The sequence below is a fragment of the Durio zibethinus genome, chromosome 12 (genome assembly GCF_047325235.1).
Source record: "Durio zibethinus cultivar Kanyao isolate XHJ-2024 chromosome 12, ASM4732523v1, whole genome shotgun sequence".
Classification (NCBI taxonomy): domain Eukaryota; kingdom Viridiplantae; phylum Streptophyta; class Magnoliopsida; order Malvales; family Malvaceae; genus Durio; species Durio zibethinus.
This window is the reverse complement of record NC_143173.1, coordinates 18,861,909-18,878,313: the sequence shown is the minus strand read 5'-3', so window position 1 is coordinate 18,878,313 and position 16,405 is coordinate 18,861,909. Positions and strand designations below refer to the sequence as shown.

The 16,405-nt window shown below is 28.1% G+C and overlaps 1 protein-coding gene and 1 pseudogene across 2 annotated transcripts; both read left to right on the top strand.

The window, feature by feature from the left end:
- Positions 1–458: 458 nt before the first annotated feature.
- On the top strand, positions 459–5,273 carry LOC149515843 (uncharacterized). Of its 2 annotated transcripts, XM_089740959.1 has the most exons (6): positions 459–688; positions 862–1,208; positions 1,371–1,442; positions 1,594–1,665; positions 1,819–1,890; positions 4,704–5,273. In XM_089740959.1, the coding sequence occupies exons 2-6, from the start codon at positions 869–871 to the stop codon at positions 4,805–4,807; spliced, it is 660 nt and encodes a 219-aa protein (XP_089597085.1). In that variant the 5' UTR covers positions 459–688; positions 862–868; the 3' UTR covers positions 4,808–5,273. The 2 variants fall into 2 exon arrangements, with proteins under 2 accessions (XP_089597085.1, XP_089597086.1); XM_089740960.1 differs by lacking the exon at positions 1,819–1,890 and having other exon boundaries at positions 465–688.
- On the top strand, positions 4,903–12,549 carry LOC149515842 (GDSL esterase/lipase LIP-4 pseudogene; annotated as a pseudogene).
- The last annotated feature ends 3,856 nt before the right edge of the window (positions 12,550–16,405 follow it).

Genomic DNA, 16,405 nt, shown 5'->3' with positions numbered 1-16,405 from the left:
TGTTTTATTCTCAACCTTTTTAAAAATCACCTCTTAAATAATATAGAAACTTTAAGTTCGTTAGTATCTTATTTTAAATATATTCGTAATATATTTTATTTTCATTGTTGAGAAATATTGTAATCCAACTCCAAATAAAAGTCGGGTGGGAAGCTGCTGAATTGTTGAAATTCGAAAGTCTTTGCAAAGTCTTCTTTAAAATTTAATCACGAGTTCTTGAAGCTCGAAAGTCTTGGCAAAGTCTTTTTTAAAATTTAAATTTTGTTAAAAATATTTTATTATTAAAAATAAAATTCAATATTATACGGCGATTTCTTAATCTTAGTTAGAATATGTCGTCTGCGTTGTAATCTTTTTTGTTAGCATTCACATTATATTAATATATTAATATCGCTGTTCACATGATAAGCCAGAACGTGACAGCTGGGGTCACACAATAAGAGCATAAAATAATACAAGTAGTAAACTAAAAGTAAATATATTTAACATATAAACTAATTGTCTGCAATTTTCTTGTTTGTAAGGCAAGGTTTTATTCATTATGAAACTGGATGATTACAGTAGCACATTAAGGACTACAGTAACACGTTTCAGGGTTCACCACTTGCAGTAGAGCCAAAACAACGGTTATCGAGTCTTAATCTTGGCAACTTCAAGCAGAGTAGCAACATTCATTTTATTTATTCCTGTAAGTTGAGTATTTTAACTTTTAACAGTTTCATGAATTCCATATACATTTGTAGGAAATTAAAAAAAAAAAATTCAATTTTGGTGCTTGGGGCAAATTTGTATTTCAGATGTTTATATTCATTTTAGTTAAATTAATCACTTTGATTCAGTAATTCTTTCATTTGTTTGAAGTTGAAAGATGGATGCTCATAATATTTGTTCGAGTGCAATTGTTGGCGAAGTTCTTATAGGACATGGGAACTATGCAAACTGGAAAGCTTGCATAAGGAACTATTTGATGATTCGAGATCTGTGGGACGTTGTGGAACAAACTTCAGAACCTCCAAAACATGAAGAAATTGGTGATGAGGCTGATTTGAAAAGGAATTTGAGTGCTTTACATGCTATTCAAATTTCATGTGCTCCAAACATACTCTCGTACATTAACGAGGCCACTACAGCTAAAGATGCTTGGAACACTTTGGCCGAAATGTGCCAACAGCCGCCTATGTCTGATACAGATACAAAAACGGAATCAGGTTAATTCCCTCTCTCTCTCTTTCTTTTTCTCATTCTTTTTTTTTTTTTTTGAGAAACCCTCTCTCTTCTTAAAAGAAAAGAAACATGAGTGCTTCAAGCTATTTAAATTTCATGTGCTCCAAACATGCTTTCTTATATTATCGAAATGACTACTACTATAGATTCTTCGAGCGGTTCGACCGAAATACGCCTGGTGTCGCCTAAGTCTGATACAGATACAAGAACGGAATCAGGCTAATTCTCTCTCTCTTTTTTTTTTTTTTTTTTTTGAGAAACTCTCTCTCTCTTGTTAAAAGCAAAGAAACATGGGTGCTTTAAATGCTATTCAAATTTCATATGCTCCAAACATGCTTTCTTATATTGCCGACATGACTACTGCTATAGATGCTTCAAACACGTCGGATGAAATATGCCAACAGTCGCCTAAGTCTGATTCAAATACAAGAACGGAATCAGGTTAATTCCCTCTCTCTCCCTTCTTTTTTTTTTTTTTTTGAGAAACCCCCTCTATTGTTAAGAAAAAAAGAAACATGAGTGCTTTACAAGCTATTCAAATTTCATGTGCTCCAAACATGCTTTTTTATATTATCGAAATGACTACTGCTATAGATTCTTTGAGCGATTCGACCGAAATACGTCTAATGTCGCCTAAATCTGACACAAATACAAGAATGGAATCAGGTTAATTCCCTCTCTCTCTCTCTCTCTCTGAAAAACCCTCTCTCTTTTTTAAAAGAAAAGAAACATGATTAAAAAACCTAAGGAAAAAAAATAAGAAATTGAGAGCTAGGAAAGAATGTATCTTTTCTTGGAAATTCAAGAAAAATGAGTAGTTTAAGGCCAGTTAGTCGTTTTGAGAATGAATTGTTTAGGTGGGTGACTAGGCGGTGCTTGGTGGTTTTTATGGTATAATTGGTGGCTTTTGGGGACTGATGGTGGTGGTATAGTGGTAGCTGAGAACTGACGGTTCTTTGGGGGTAGTTCTCACAGACAAGTTTTCAACCAAGAATTAAGGGCATTTTTGTTTCCATAATAATATATCGTTACATTTAAATATGTACATTATTCATGTTACACCAAACTGTATTTGATTTAGATAAAACCACCGGACATTATATTATTTTCATTCCATAACATCGAAGTGTAATTCTCCTAATTCCATTTTTGTGTTAGAACAATCCATGTTACTATTCACTGCTCTCTCCTCTCAACAAAACTGTCACGTTTTTATATTTGTTGATCAAATTTTTTCAACTTCTATATCTTATTATTTTTTATTTATTATTGATAAAATTATAAAAAAATATGTTAAAAATTTTGAATAAAATGATTTTTAAATATATTTTTAAAAATTTAATTAATTAAAATATTTAAACTAATAGAAATCAAAATTAAAAAATTTTGACCAAAAAATTACTGTAATAGTTTAACTTGGACAAAAGAGATACAATTTTTAATTATTATTTATTAAAAGTAGACTTGGACTTGAGTCAAGCCCAAGCAACCCTTTCCTAAGCCTTAATATATGATAAATAGGATTCTGGGTGCATTATTGTTATAAAAGTGTAATCCTCTTACATAACACTCTTATAACACCAACTTTATTAAGTGTCTAACTTTTCCTCTTCATTTTTTTTTTTTAATCTTTTGGGCTTTTGGGATGCTTCAATCGTTAGCTTCTATAATATTATCAGTTTGGTCAACGTTAGCTTCTTATAATGTAAAAAAGAAAAAAAAAACTATTTGTTGCTTCTAATGCATAATAATACCTACAAAATTCATTGATAAGTATTTTCATTGCATCAAATGTTGAGAATTCGGTATTTAAATTAGTTAATTGATATAGTTATTTTTATGATATGATATTCAATAAATTTAAATTTTAAATATCAATATTTATAATCTTTTTTTATATATTTAAGCTGCGATCTCCTTTATACAAAAAAAAAATCAAATGGTGATGACAATTAACCGTTAGGTTGACAAAAATGATTATATTCTTTTTTTTATATAAATTTAAAAGCTTTTTATTTATAATAGAAGTCTTTTTAATAAGGCAATGTAATAAAAGTACTTTATCTATCCAATTTTAAATGTCCACCCTCTTTTTTTAATGTCTTTAAATCATTTTTTTTTTCATTTTTAAAGACCTTATACTGTTATTTTTTATATTTAAATTTATTTTTTATGTTTTACTTTTTAAAATAAAAATATGGTTCACATTCATATTATAAAAAATTGTATTTATAGTATTAAATACACAAAAATCAAAACTTCTATTTTAATACGAGTAAAAAAAAAAAAAGAAAGACATTAAAATAGGAGGAAGGAAATACCTTATTTACATGTCTCACTTCTTTTTTTAGTTAGGTTTTTTTTTTTTTTAAATTTTAAGAAACGCCTAAAGGATATGTGTTACCCCTTTAAATTTGCTTGTGGACTTAAAAAACTATACGAACAATATATTTGATAATTTCTCGTACAAAAATCCTAAAAAAATATATTCAACTCATCAATGAAGAAGTCAATCTTAAAATTTCTAAGATTAGCCAACATATTAAATCTCAATCACATATTAAGATATAAAAAAATGTAATTAAAGCATTAATTATTTGAAAAAATAACCTACATAAAAATCAACTAAAAAACCTAAACGAAAATTAAAAAAATTTTCATTAAAAAATTACCAATATAGAATTTAAATATTTTTTCAAAAAAAAAATGTCTCATGAAAATGAAAAAGTAAATTAAAAAACTAAAGACACTAAATTTGAGAATTTTTAATAAATTTCAAAAGAAAAAAATTAACAACAATAACAACTAAAATAACAATATAAAAAACTCTTAGATATAAGATTTTTATATTTTTTTAATCTCAAAAGTCCAATAATTTTAAAAGATAAAATTTTAAAATTATTTTATAAAAATTAAAAGAAAATCCCCAGGTGAACCATTTAGTAATGATTCATAAGTAACTTTAAAACTCTAAGGATTAAAAAATATTCAATTCGAATTTTGGGGATAAGGAATGCAATTTACTTTTTACTTAAGGCTTTTGTTGTTAATTATTTATTTTCAAAAGCAAAAAAAGGGGACCGTGTTTGGCTATAAAAGCATAATATTTTTAAAGATATTATACAAAATATGTAATTATTTTAAATAACATTTAAATAACAAGACATACTCTCCTTCTTCTAAATAAATCAGTGGTGAATTCAAGATTTTTTTAAAAGTATGTATTTATAATATGTATATATATAATTATTAATAATAAAAAGATATTCAAGACAAAATTTTGGAGTATTTTTCCAATTGTTTTATTTTTCAATTTTTGATGAATTTATTAATTTTATTGATCGAAAAAATATTCAAGAGAAAATTTCGGAGATATTTTTTGAATTGTTTTATTTTTCAAACTTTAGGGTGAAAATGGACGCCCTATATATATACACGTGAGTCCGTCCGTAAACTGATTATGTCATAATTGGTGACAGTGGCTGCGGTTGTTGAACGCACTGACATTTTGGTCTTGATCAAGTCTATTAACAGAAATGACTTGAAAGCTACAAATCGTCTCTCGACGGCGAACCGCATTTAGTCAACACCGACGTATTTATTTCCACTGTCCGCAGGCCGATTCATTTAGCAGTCACGGCAGGTAACTTGGAAATAGTTAATGCATTGCTGCGCCACATGTCAGAAGAAGACGTGAAAGCACAAGATTCCTCCGGTCCCAAGATTGCCGAATGCTTGATCGGAAAGAACAAGGAATTGCTTACTTTTCCAGATAACAATGGGCTTATTCCAATTATTTTCGCATGTGATAGGGGCCATAAAGATATGACTCACTGCCTTTATAACGAGACTACACTAGCATATCTACTCTCACCAGAAAATCAAATTCATGCAGCCTTGGTCGTCGGTCTGTGTATTCGAAGCAAATTGTTTGGTAAAAACTAATAAAACCCCTTTCTTTCTTATTTAACATATCTTGTGGAGTTTTTAACTTATACACTCCCTTTGTGAAAGTTATTTTAGACGTGGTTTAATTATAATCGTAAAATCCTTACTCATAATAAATAAATAAATAAATTTTATTTAAATATTTTAATTAGATAAATTTAATTTTTTATTAATTAATTTGATTTCAATTGAAATTTCGTAATTATAATTAAACCACGTTAAATTATTATGTTAATTCCCAAAAAACTGAATCAGTGGAATAACATCTCATATTTTGTGACGGCGTATATAAGGTTTTTTTTTTTTCTTTTTAATATCTTCTTTTCATCAGATGTTGCTTTGGATATGCTCCATCAGTTACCAGTCGCTAAAACCGAATATAATGCTGTTTTTCAACTGTCCCTTCTACCTTCTCTGTTCCTTAGCTGCAGTGGGCTCTCATTTTGGCAACGCATGATTTATTCTTGTCAGTATCACTACTCTCTTTCTCACTATCAAATTTGCTTTCTACCCAATTTCTTGATTCAAGATAGTCTTTAAAAAAAAAAAAGAATAATGCCCAAATATATCATCTAACTTTACTTAAAAATAGAAATAAGTTTATGATATTTTATTGCATGAAATTTTTTATTTTATTATAATTAGAATCTTGACAATATAAAATAAATTTTTTGTTAATTTTTTAAGTTAGATAATTTAATTTGTAAAAAATACTTAGATTTATTTTGAGCTTTGAATGACAAATATTTGAGAAAATGTTATTTTGAAAATTCTATCAATTGGACATTATTTATTATTTTTAAGATTTAATAAGTATAATTATAATTAAATAAAAGTTTATAGTCTTAATTTTATACAATAAAAGATTCAATATTTATTTACATTTTGGAGTAAAATCCGATGATTTAATTGGATATTACGTATTAAAAAAAAAGATAATCCCTTTTTACGAAATATATTTCCAAAGTATGTATGGGACAAATAAGTGCCAGGTAGAGTTTTCTTTTCTTGGCTAAGATCATTTAATAAAATAGATGATAGTCAAGAAAACTCAAGTAAAGCATCAAAGATGCCATACACATATATCTTATAAAAAAAAAAAGCAGCAAAAGCCAAAAAATTTGACAATAAAAACCAAACCATTATTAATCACAACACACTATACAATGAGTATCATGAGATCCTAATTAAAGTTAAATCTTGGTGTTTTGAATTGTTATTGATATAACATGAGATCCTAATTAAAAGTAAAACTTGTGCAAAGTTCAGCCCCAAAAGTTGATTTTAGCCAAAAATAAATAAGTGCAATAAACGCTAGAAGAATAAATAAGTTTGCAACTGTGGAAGAGAGAGAGAGAGAGAGAGAGAGAGAGAGAGAGAGAGAGAGAGAGAGAGAGAGAGAGAGAGAGAGAGAGAGAGAGAGAGAGAGAGAGAGAGAGAGAGAGAGAGTATTCATTGAACTTGATTTTGATTTTGATGGGCTGAACTTGCTTGTCACCTTTGCATTCATGACCTCACCTTGCATTATGAAATCACCAGAATTATTCTTGCATTCATTCTAGCAATTGGCCAAATATTTTTTAAATCTAGGGATTCTTGATTTTGATTCTTGATGGGCTGGACTTGCGTGTCACCTTTGCATGGATCATACCTTTGCATTCATGACCTCACCTTGCCACATTTGCATGGGTTGCATGGGATTTGGTGTTGATGTTCAAAGTAATAAATTTCTTTATGCAAACTTGAACATCACCAATTTACATCATTATTGAGCAAAATTCAAGAAAATTTTAAAACTTTAACTCTCAATGATTTATAAATATCTATAAATCATAAGGTTATCACACCCCCACACTTATCTTTTTGCTTGTCCTTAAATAAAATCTTCAAGTTATTAATGCCAACAATCACATAGATGTACTCACAATCAAAATTTCACAAGTTATCAATAATGCACTATAGTATAATGTCAAGATAGTTGCAAACATAGTTAGACATAAAACTTAATCATAAGTGGTTGCCACTTTCATACATGTGAAATCAATTTATCTCTAGTTTATGCGTGCAACCTAAGCAATAAATATGTAAACTATGCCATCACATATTGAATCATAGATAAAGCATACTTCATATGTTTACTTTCCTCATTCTCTCTTTACTAATGTAAGCTAACATACTTGACTCAAAATCAATAGGTCTTTATTGGGTTGTAATGTAAGGCTTGGGTTAAGGTAGGAAAAAAAATTTTAGGCATAAAACCCTTTGCTTACTTAAACTTAGACTTGAGAACTTTGACAAGGTTGAGGCATTTTTTTTTCATATAGCCTTCTAGGCTTTTTCACTTCTTTTTTCTTCCTTATGCCTTCCTACCTTCCTAATATGATTTGTTATCTTATCTTGTCCCTAACATGCGTAGGCAACATGGGTTAGGTAAGAAAAATAGGTAATTCATAAGAAAAAGGCTTATGCTTATTGGATATGGATAAATCCATAAGAAAAAAGATTTATTAGGCTCAAAGTAAAGGTACTAAAGATGATATATTCATGATGGGCTTCAAAAAGGCATAAATGGTCTAAAGATGGTCTAAATCATTCTTAAGTCAAGTATAGCCCGAGATTTAACCTCAAAGGTGAGTAGGCAAATTCTAGAGTCATGCTTATGCCTTAATTCTATATACAATTTTATAGTCGTATAACTTTTTACCAAGACTCATGCATGTCAAAGATCAATATGATAATTCACAATTCCACAAATAGTATACCCATGATTTCATTTCATGTTTTTACTATGCTTATACTTGTCTCAAGGTCATATATAAGTTACTTATGAATACTTGTAAAAAGTCAACTAAGATTGCAACGTGATGATAAAAGTCATAACAACTTTGTTTGAAAACAAAGATTTTAGGGGAATCTTTTGAAAAGTGTCAAAAACTATTTCAGCACAAAATAATCAAAATTGTTTTCCCTCCCCTACACATGAATTACATAATAGTTCAAAATAATCAAAAGTTTAAGGTCAAGGCAAACTCCCCTATCTTTGTTTCATTGAGGTTGAATGGGCTGGACTCCATTATTCATCATTTCTCTATCTTTATTTCTAAAACAAAATCAAACAAATAAAGTAAAATCAAGGTAAACCTTTTCTAACAAAATAAAGAAAACAAATAACAAAAGCATCAACAATGATAATGAAACTTGGGTTACCTCCCAAGCAACGCCGGTTTTAGTCAAGCTGGACAACACCTAAAGATCTAAAAAGGTTATGTGAATACAATACACTTAACACCACTATCAACCTATTTTTTTAATTATAATTTTAATTAATTTTTTATTTTTAAATATATTTTAAAATGTATTCATTGAGGTCGAATGGGCTAGGCTCCATTATTCATCATTTCTCTATCTTTATTTTAGTCAAGCTGGACAACACCTAAAGATCTAAAAAGGTTATGTGACTACAACACACTTAACATCAGCATCAACCTACTTTTTAATTATAATTTTAATTAATTTTTTATTTGTAAATATATTTTAAAATGTATTCATTGAGGTCGAATGGGCTGGGCTCCATTATTCATCATTTCTCTATCTTTATTCCTAAAACAAAATCAAACAAATAAAGTAAAATCAAGGTAAACCTTTTCTAACAAAATAAAGAAAACAAATAACAAAAGCATCAACAATGATAATGAAACTTGGGTTACCTCCTAAGCAACGTCGATTTTAGTTAGGTTGGACAACACCTAAAAATCTAAAAAGGTTACATGACTACAACAAACTTAACACCACTATCAACCTATTTTTTTAATTATAATTTTAATTAATTTTTTATTTTTAAATATATTTTAAAATGCATTCATTAAGGTCGAAAGGGTTGGACTCCATTATTCATCATTTCTCTATCTTTATTTCTGAAACAAAATGAAATAAACAAAATAAGATCAAGACAAACATGTACTAACAAAATAAAAACAAAAAACCAAAAAAAGGGGCCCTCCCCTCTCTGCTTTTCTGTTGACAGCTATTATTGTTGGAAAAAAAATTCAAAGTTACTTTTATTTTTATACTATTTTTTGTTTGGAATCAAACTTGAAAGTAACTTTCTGGTGAGTGCTCATGTCTCCATCTTCGTTACTTATCCAACTCACAAAAAATCGAAGCCTTTCGTATTTAATATTTCCGCTTCCAATGTCCAAGATCTAATAGATAAATTTGATAATCTAATATAATATAATGATATAACAAAAAATAAAAATAATATTTATTTGCCGATTCAATCTTTTATTTGATGAAAATTGCAATTTCCATTTCCCATTAGCCTATGAATAATCAACACATCAAAAGGCACCATGGAGACAGAAACTAATGTTGGCGTCGAAAGCATATAAGACGGTATGGCCTACAACCTTCTGTTTTCTACGCGCCTCTTTTGCTTTGATGATGGCATGAGATTCTTTCATCTTTCACTGAAAGTCAAGTGGGGTATCATTGGAACGTTACTTTTATTTTTGGGTTAAACATAAAAATGGTCTGAATTACATATTTTTTTTGTTAATTTGATACTTAAAAATAATAAAATTATCCAATTGATACCTAAATTTTTATTTTTTATTATTTTAATATTTAAGATTAACGTTATTAATCAATTTTACTGAAATGATATGATTATTTAATAAAATATTGATATGTGTCAAAAAAATCTAATTAATGCGATATCATCAATATCATATTAGTATAAAAAGAAATTTTCAAAAATAACTTTAAAAAATTTTAAAAATTTTTAAAAATTAAAAAATTCTAAAAAATACAAAAAAATTTTTAAAAAAATTTAAAAATTATAAAAACTTTTAAAATTTTTTAAAATGTTTTAAAAACTCAAAATAAAATTTATTATTTTTTAAATTTAATATATTAAATCAAATTTATTATTTAATATTACTAAATAATTTTATATAATAAATATATTTTATGAATGTTAAATAATTTAACATTTTTATACAACTTTTAATTTAATATCCTTAATGGTTTTTTTTTTATTACAATTTATTTCATCATCACTATTGTTTTTGCATCAAAATAAATATCTCATCGCTGATTTTAATCTCATTGCTATAGTAATCAGTCTTACCTCCATTATTATCTTACCAAATCCAATTTCATCATCTATCCAAATTGAGTCTTAATCGAATTTATATATTTTAATATATATTTTATTATTTTAATAAAAAATTACTATTTTTTTATATATATATAAATTCGAGGTCGAATTTGGGTTCAAGTATAAATAATTGAGTTTGATGTCGAATAAAAAAATTTGAAGGTTTATTTTCTCCTAGACACTTTCGAAAATTTTCTCTAGGCACCCTAAAATTTATGATTCTTTGTTGAATGATTGAGAATGATTTATTTGATAGTATTATCTGTGATGTAATTATCTCTTCTTTTTTTTTTTTTAAGATATGAGAATTTGTTGTGAATAACTGTAATATTATAACAAAATTTTATTTATAATTTTTTATATATTATAATTAGGCACTTCAAAATTTTTTTTGAATATGCATTGATTGAATTTTTTATTGGAACATTTGATTGAACTAAAAATCATAAATATATTTATATTAAATAAGTAAAATTATTTCATGCATCGCATGAGTTATAGTTTAGTATATATATTATATTACAACATACATAGTTACCAGATAAGGTTTGCTAATGTGAATGCTTACATAGATAATTTTTGTTTTTGACACATAAGAAAATTACTAAAATTTCTCTTTATAATTATATATAAGATATTTTTAAGTTTAGACTCTCTATCAAAAAATATATTTTAAAGTTTATTTAATTATCCAAAAACTTTTAAAATTTAAATGAAAAACCAATTTAGATTTAAAATTTATTTAAATTTTATATTAACACATTTTTTCTCAAGTAAAAAAAGTGATAGCATGAATTATACATATGAATATTAAGTCACAAAATATTATTTTTCATGAAGGTAATGATAGTAAGTTTTGCTTAGTCAATAAATATTTTTCAATTCAAGAATTTCTAGATTATTTTTTACTGTTTTGTAACTTAAGTAGATTTGTATATATTTTTGTAATTTAAATAGGTCTCTTACACTAATTATTGATTTTGGAATCACATATATTTAAAAGTGGGAATCAAATATATTCCAAGGAAATTTCTTTTGAATCCAAAGTAATTTTTTTATGTATTGATTACATAAATATTTTATTTTAAATTGATATTTAATTGTTGATAAATATTTTAATATAATCTTTTTAATTTATTTGTAGTAATAAATTTTAATTAATAATTTTATAAATTTAAAATATTTTAATTAATAAATAAAATTAATCCATACATCACATGGCTTACAAATTAATTGATAAAAAATTGTTAGTACGTTAGAAGTTCTGGGTCTAACTCCAATGGTTTGTGTACGTTAATTTGAACTGAGGATTGAGTGTTCAAGAAAATATCGTCATAGTACTAGAAGGGCATTTTCCACATTTGCTGGTCCAAGCATGCCTATCGTCATAGACATTAGACAGAATGATTTAGCTGGATCGTTTGATTACCTTACCTATTCGCAAGTTATTGATAAAATCCCTTCTTTCATCACTGAAATCAAATATGCTATTTGGATGAGCCTTCAATCTTCAAAATAATGAAACCCAATGTCTTGTTTCATGTGTCTAGCTAAGATCTGTAACCTTTTTTCCAATCTTAAATACAGAATATATATAATAGGGGAGGGAAGAATTTCTGGGTACACAACACTGGGCCATTTGGATGTTTGCCTCAAAAACTTGCTGTGCATGGCCAAAATGCTAGTGAACGTGATGAGCATGGCTGCCTTCAGCCTCTCAACAATGCTGCAAAAGCATTTAATGCACAGTTGCGTGTTTTATGTGAACAACTGAGACCTCAACTAATTAATGCCACCATTGTCTATGTCGACATGTATTCCATCAAGTATGATCTCATTGCCAATGCCCCAAATTATGGAATGGTCTCAGTTCTGATCAGTTCTGTTTCATGTACTTTAGTTATAACCTTAAGGGGATATCTCATGTTGATGAACTGTTTTAATTGACAGGCTTTCAAAGTCCATTAATGGCATGTTGTGGCAATGGGGGGCCGCCATACAACTACAATGCCAATATCAATTGTGGTCGGACTGGTCACACTGTCTGCAATGAAGGATCTCAGTTCATAAGCTGGGATGGAGTTCACTACACAGAAGCTGCAAATGCCATTTTCGCTTCCAAATTCTCTCTACCAATTACTCCACTCCTCAAGTTAACTTTAACTTCTTCTGTAAATAATTGTGAATTCTACCTACAAAAGAAACAAGAAACTTAGTTTTAAATTGCAGAGAGAATTAAGTTAGGTTATTCAACAGTATACCTGATTTGGTCATACTGTGATAAACTACAGAATAGTTAATTATTGCCATGTGAATTTCTTATCTCACAGTGTAATGTATTCTAAATCACATGGGGAACTTTAAGAAAGGAACTACTTTTTCTTAAACAATTTCCACTTGACATATAAACTTTTTTTGTTTATAACATTTTTAAAGATACATTTTATTGTTATTACAGTTTTATTCTTTAGCAAAATAATATTTTTTCAATTTATTTTTTCTTCTTTCACATATTTTCTAACATTGTTATGAAAAAAATGCCATAAGCAGTTTACAAACCAATAAAAGAAATGGAAGGCCGCCCAACTTTTTTTTTTTTTTGTTTTGTTAATGCATAATACATTCAGCCATTTCCCTAAGCTAGAGAAAAATTATTTTCTTCACAACATCAAGAACAAAAAGGCTTTAACAAAAGTAGAGAGAGCAATCCGGCAGGTATTGAATAACTCTTAGTGAGAAATTTTTACATTCGGTTTGAAGAACTTACGCTGTGGATATGAACAATTTTCATATTATGATCTTATTTAATGACCAGTAGTTTAAGATAGGTTTTCACTTTTGCTTCTGCTTAACAAGTAAGTATCACTACAACAAAATGACTTATTAGTGGCAGTTTTGTAGCGGCCTTTCACTTACAAATGCCACTAGCTTCCATGTTTTTAAAAAACTTCATTCGTTTATTATCCAAAAGTCACTAAATATTCAAATAGCGGCATTGTTACTTATAAACGCCACCAAATACTTGATTTTAGAGACGCTTCTCGACTAAAATGCCTTGAATATTTTTTATTAAAAGTTTCGATGAATAGTTAAGGCATATTTTTGACAAAAAACGCCTTCAATAATCATATCATAAAAAATTGTATGATTTTAAAGAAGGTGTTGTCTACAAGAAACGCCTTTAATATTTAGACCCCAGGCTTATTAAATTTATTTTCTTCAAAACCCCATTGAATATTAAGCTTATCAAATTATTTGGATCGTACGGATGTTTAATTACCATAAGATTGTTAGTTCGATCCATCTTTCAGGCTTTTTTTGGGTTTAGGCACACATTATTTGTTATTGATTATTCTACGCGTTTTCTTGGCATAAATGCCTTTACCAATTGCTTTAAAAAAATTTAGCATAGAATATTGAAGCTGTTTTTCGTTGAGAGACGCCCTTAATAAAAATTAGAAAAAATATGGGGTCAATTATTAAAGACGTTTTTGGCCCAACTCGTCTTTTATAATCCAAGCAGTAAATTTTTTTGGATTGTTAAAGGCGATTTTATAATAAATGCCTTCAATATTCCATACACAAAACTTGGATGGTTGAAGGTGTACTTGGCTTGAAATGTCTTTAATATTCGTGAGGTAATTTTTAATGGTTGGATTATTGAAGGCGGCTATATCCAAAAACGACTTCATAAACATTTAGTTGGGATTATTGAAGGTGTCGCCCGTAGGAAAATGCCCTTCATAATCCATTTGATTTATTTTTATTTGGTATTAATGAAAGCATTTTTATGCCTAAAATGCCTTTAATATTCCTGACAATAATTTTCTGGGAGAATTACTGAAGGTGATTTTGGTAAAAAACGCTTTTTAATGTTTTCTGTTGGGGTGAATAAAAGTGTTTTCTTGCTAGAAACGCCTTCATTAACCCCATAAAAAAAACATAATTGATACTTTATATGTGAAATCAGTTGTATGTTTATGCCCCGAAAAACATTTGCTGTTAGTTGTATATTTATGCCCAGAAAACATTTGGTTTATATATCTATATGAATTACATTTTGGAATTTGTATAATGAACATAGTTGTATTCCAAAAAATTTACCACACATCCAAAATTATTACTAATAACTTTGTCATATTATACTCTTCTGAAATAATCATACTCAGTAATTTAATAATTACACATAGTGTATTCATATTAAGTATAACAATAATATTAAACCAATACCCCCAATGTACAAACTTAAAGTTTCCATTCAACATTGCATGTTAAAAATATTATAACAATTTGTTCCATATATATTTACAATCAACCAATAATGTCTAACCTGAAGGTTTATCAACATTGATAAATGACAATACATAATCACACCATTCTTTATAGACTTCATTCACCTCATTTATTGTGAAGCTTTCTTTACCCTCCTACTAAAAAAAATATTAGAAGTAAATGTTAAGAAATGAGAACATAATGTACCATTTTATTTTTTTGAATATATAATGAGTTTATAAAATTTATACTAACCTTGAATGGTGTGGTCATAAAATCATGTAACACAATCTCTCGCATAAAACGAATGACATAATATCCACATTCAGTATTACTGGGTTAACGAGATACCTAAAAATTAAATTGAGTCTGTTTAGAAAATAGTTATCCATACAAACTCAACATTAAAAGAATAAATTTGTCATTTACCGATAGTGACACCCATTTTGCTTTCTTTATCTTCTTATTGAATGCAGATATTATCCTAAATTGAAAAGATAAAAAAATAGTGAGAACATAAATAAAATTTACAATATGAAGAAATAGAAAATATATAATATAATAAAGTACTGTAATACCTCTTTATAAAAGTTTCAATATCGGGGTTAGGCATCCCTATTGGATTAACTGAATTAAGAAGGTATGGCATTAATGATTTTGTGTCAATCATAATAAGCACCCAATGACGACTGTAAAATAATAATAATGATATAATCAGAATAAGCATCAGATCATATAATGGAGTAGGTTAGAGTAATTAAGGTTTGAATATAGCTTACTGTGTATTATACGGGAGCAAATAATAATCAACCGATCTTTTTATGCATTGGATCATATGATTAGCACGATACACGACTGTGCCACTCTGCTCACTAATGAAGTTGGAGTCAATGAATCGAAATCTATTCGTCAATTGTCTCTCCTTCAGCTCTCTATATAGAAAGCTACATGATAACAATCAACAATGATCATTAGTATTACACCCTAATACTAACTTACTATATATTGAATGTGCATATTTGTATTTATAAGCTTACCTCATATAAGTAATGATTTCAGCAGTTGATAATTCATCCATTTCACAAAATTCTTTCACCTCATCCACACCAATGAAAGAAAATGATTGTTTATCAAATAAGTCTTTCTCAAACTCAATGGATATGAAGTTTTTATCGGTATAATTCTTCAGCGAATAATTTGTTAACTCATTCATGGAAGCCTGGGCAAGGGACAAACGTTGAGGCTAAACATTCTCCTACTATATTAAACTTATCTATAAGTATTAAAACCAAATCAATCAATATAATAAACAAATTAATATTCAAATTATAACAAAAATCTTACTTCTTGGGTGGTATTGGATGATGCGATTGCTTCCTTACTTGCAACGACAGCTTCTTGCATGGGGACGATGCTATCAGGTTGGAGTACTGGCATTACCTACTGCATTGCTGCCAACATGGACTCCAAAGCAATGAGTCTTTGCTGTTGGTCATTGAGACGTTGCTCCTAGTCATTAATTTGTTACTGTTATTGCGAAATTATTGATTCATATTTTGCATTTCTCATTCGTGGGGTTTTTGGTTGTTTACCAAAATAAGTTGATGGCAAGATAAATTTACCAATCCCATGAACCCGACTAGGCCTTTCTTTAGCACCTAATGCTAAAGACAAAGGATCTTCATCATACTGGGTTACCATTTCATCAGATTTTACTTTCGTAGCATAATTATCCTAAAAGACAATAATAAGTTGGGCTATTAGAACAAATCTACATAAGCTAGTATACACTCATGCATA

Coding starts and splice junctions, on each gene's coding strand:
- LOC149515843 (XM_089740959.1), top strand. CDS start 869: ATGGATGCTCATAATATTTGTTCGAGTGCAATTGTTGGCGAAGTTCTT. Junction 1,443..1,593: donor AGATACAAGAACGGAATCAG/GCTAATTCTCTC, acceptor CTACTGCTATAG/ATGCTTCAAACACGTCGGAT. Junction 1,891..4,703: donor AAATACAAGAATGGAATCAG/GTTAATTCCCTC, acceptor AATTGGTGACAG/TGGCTGCGGTTGTTGAACGC.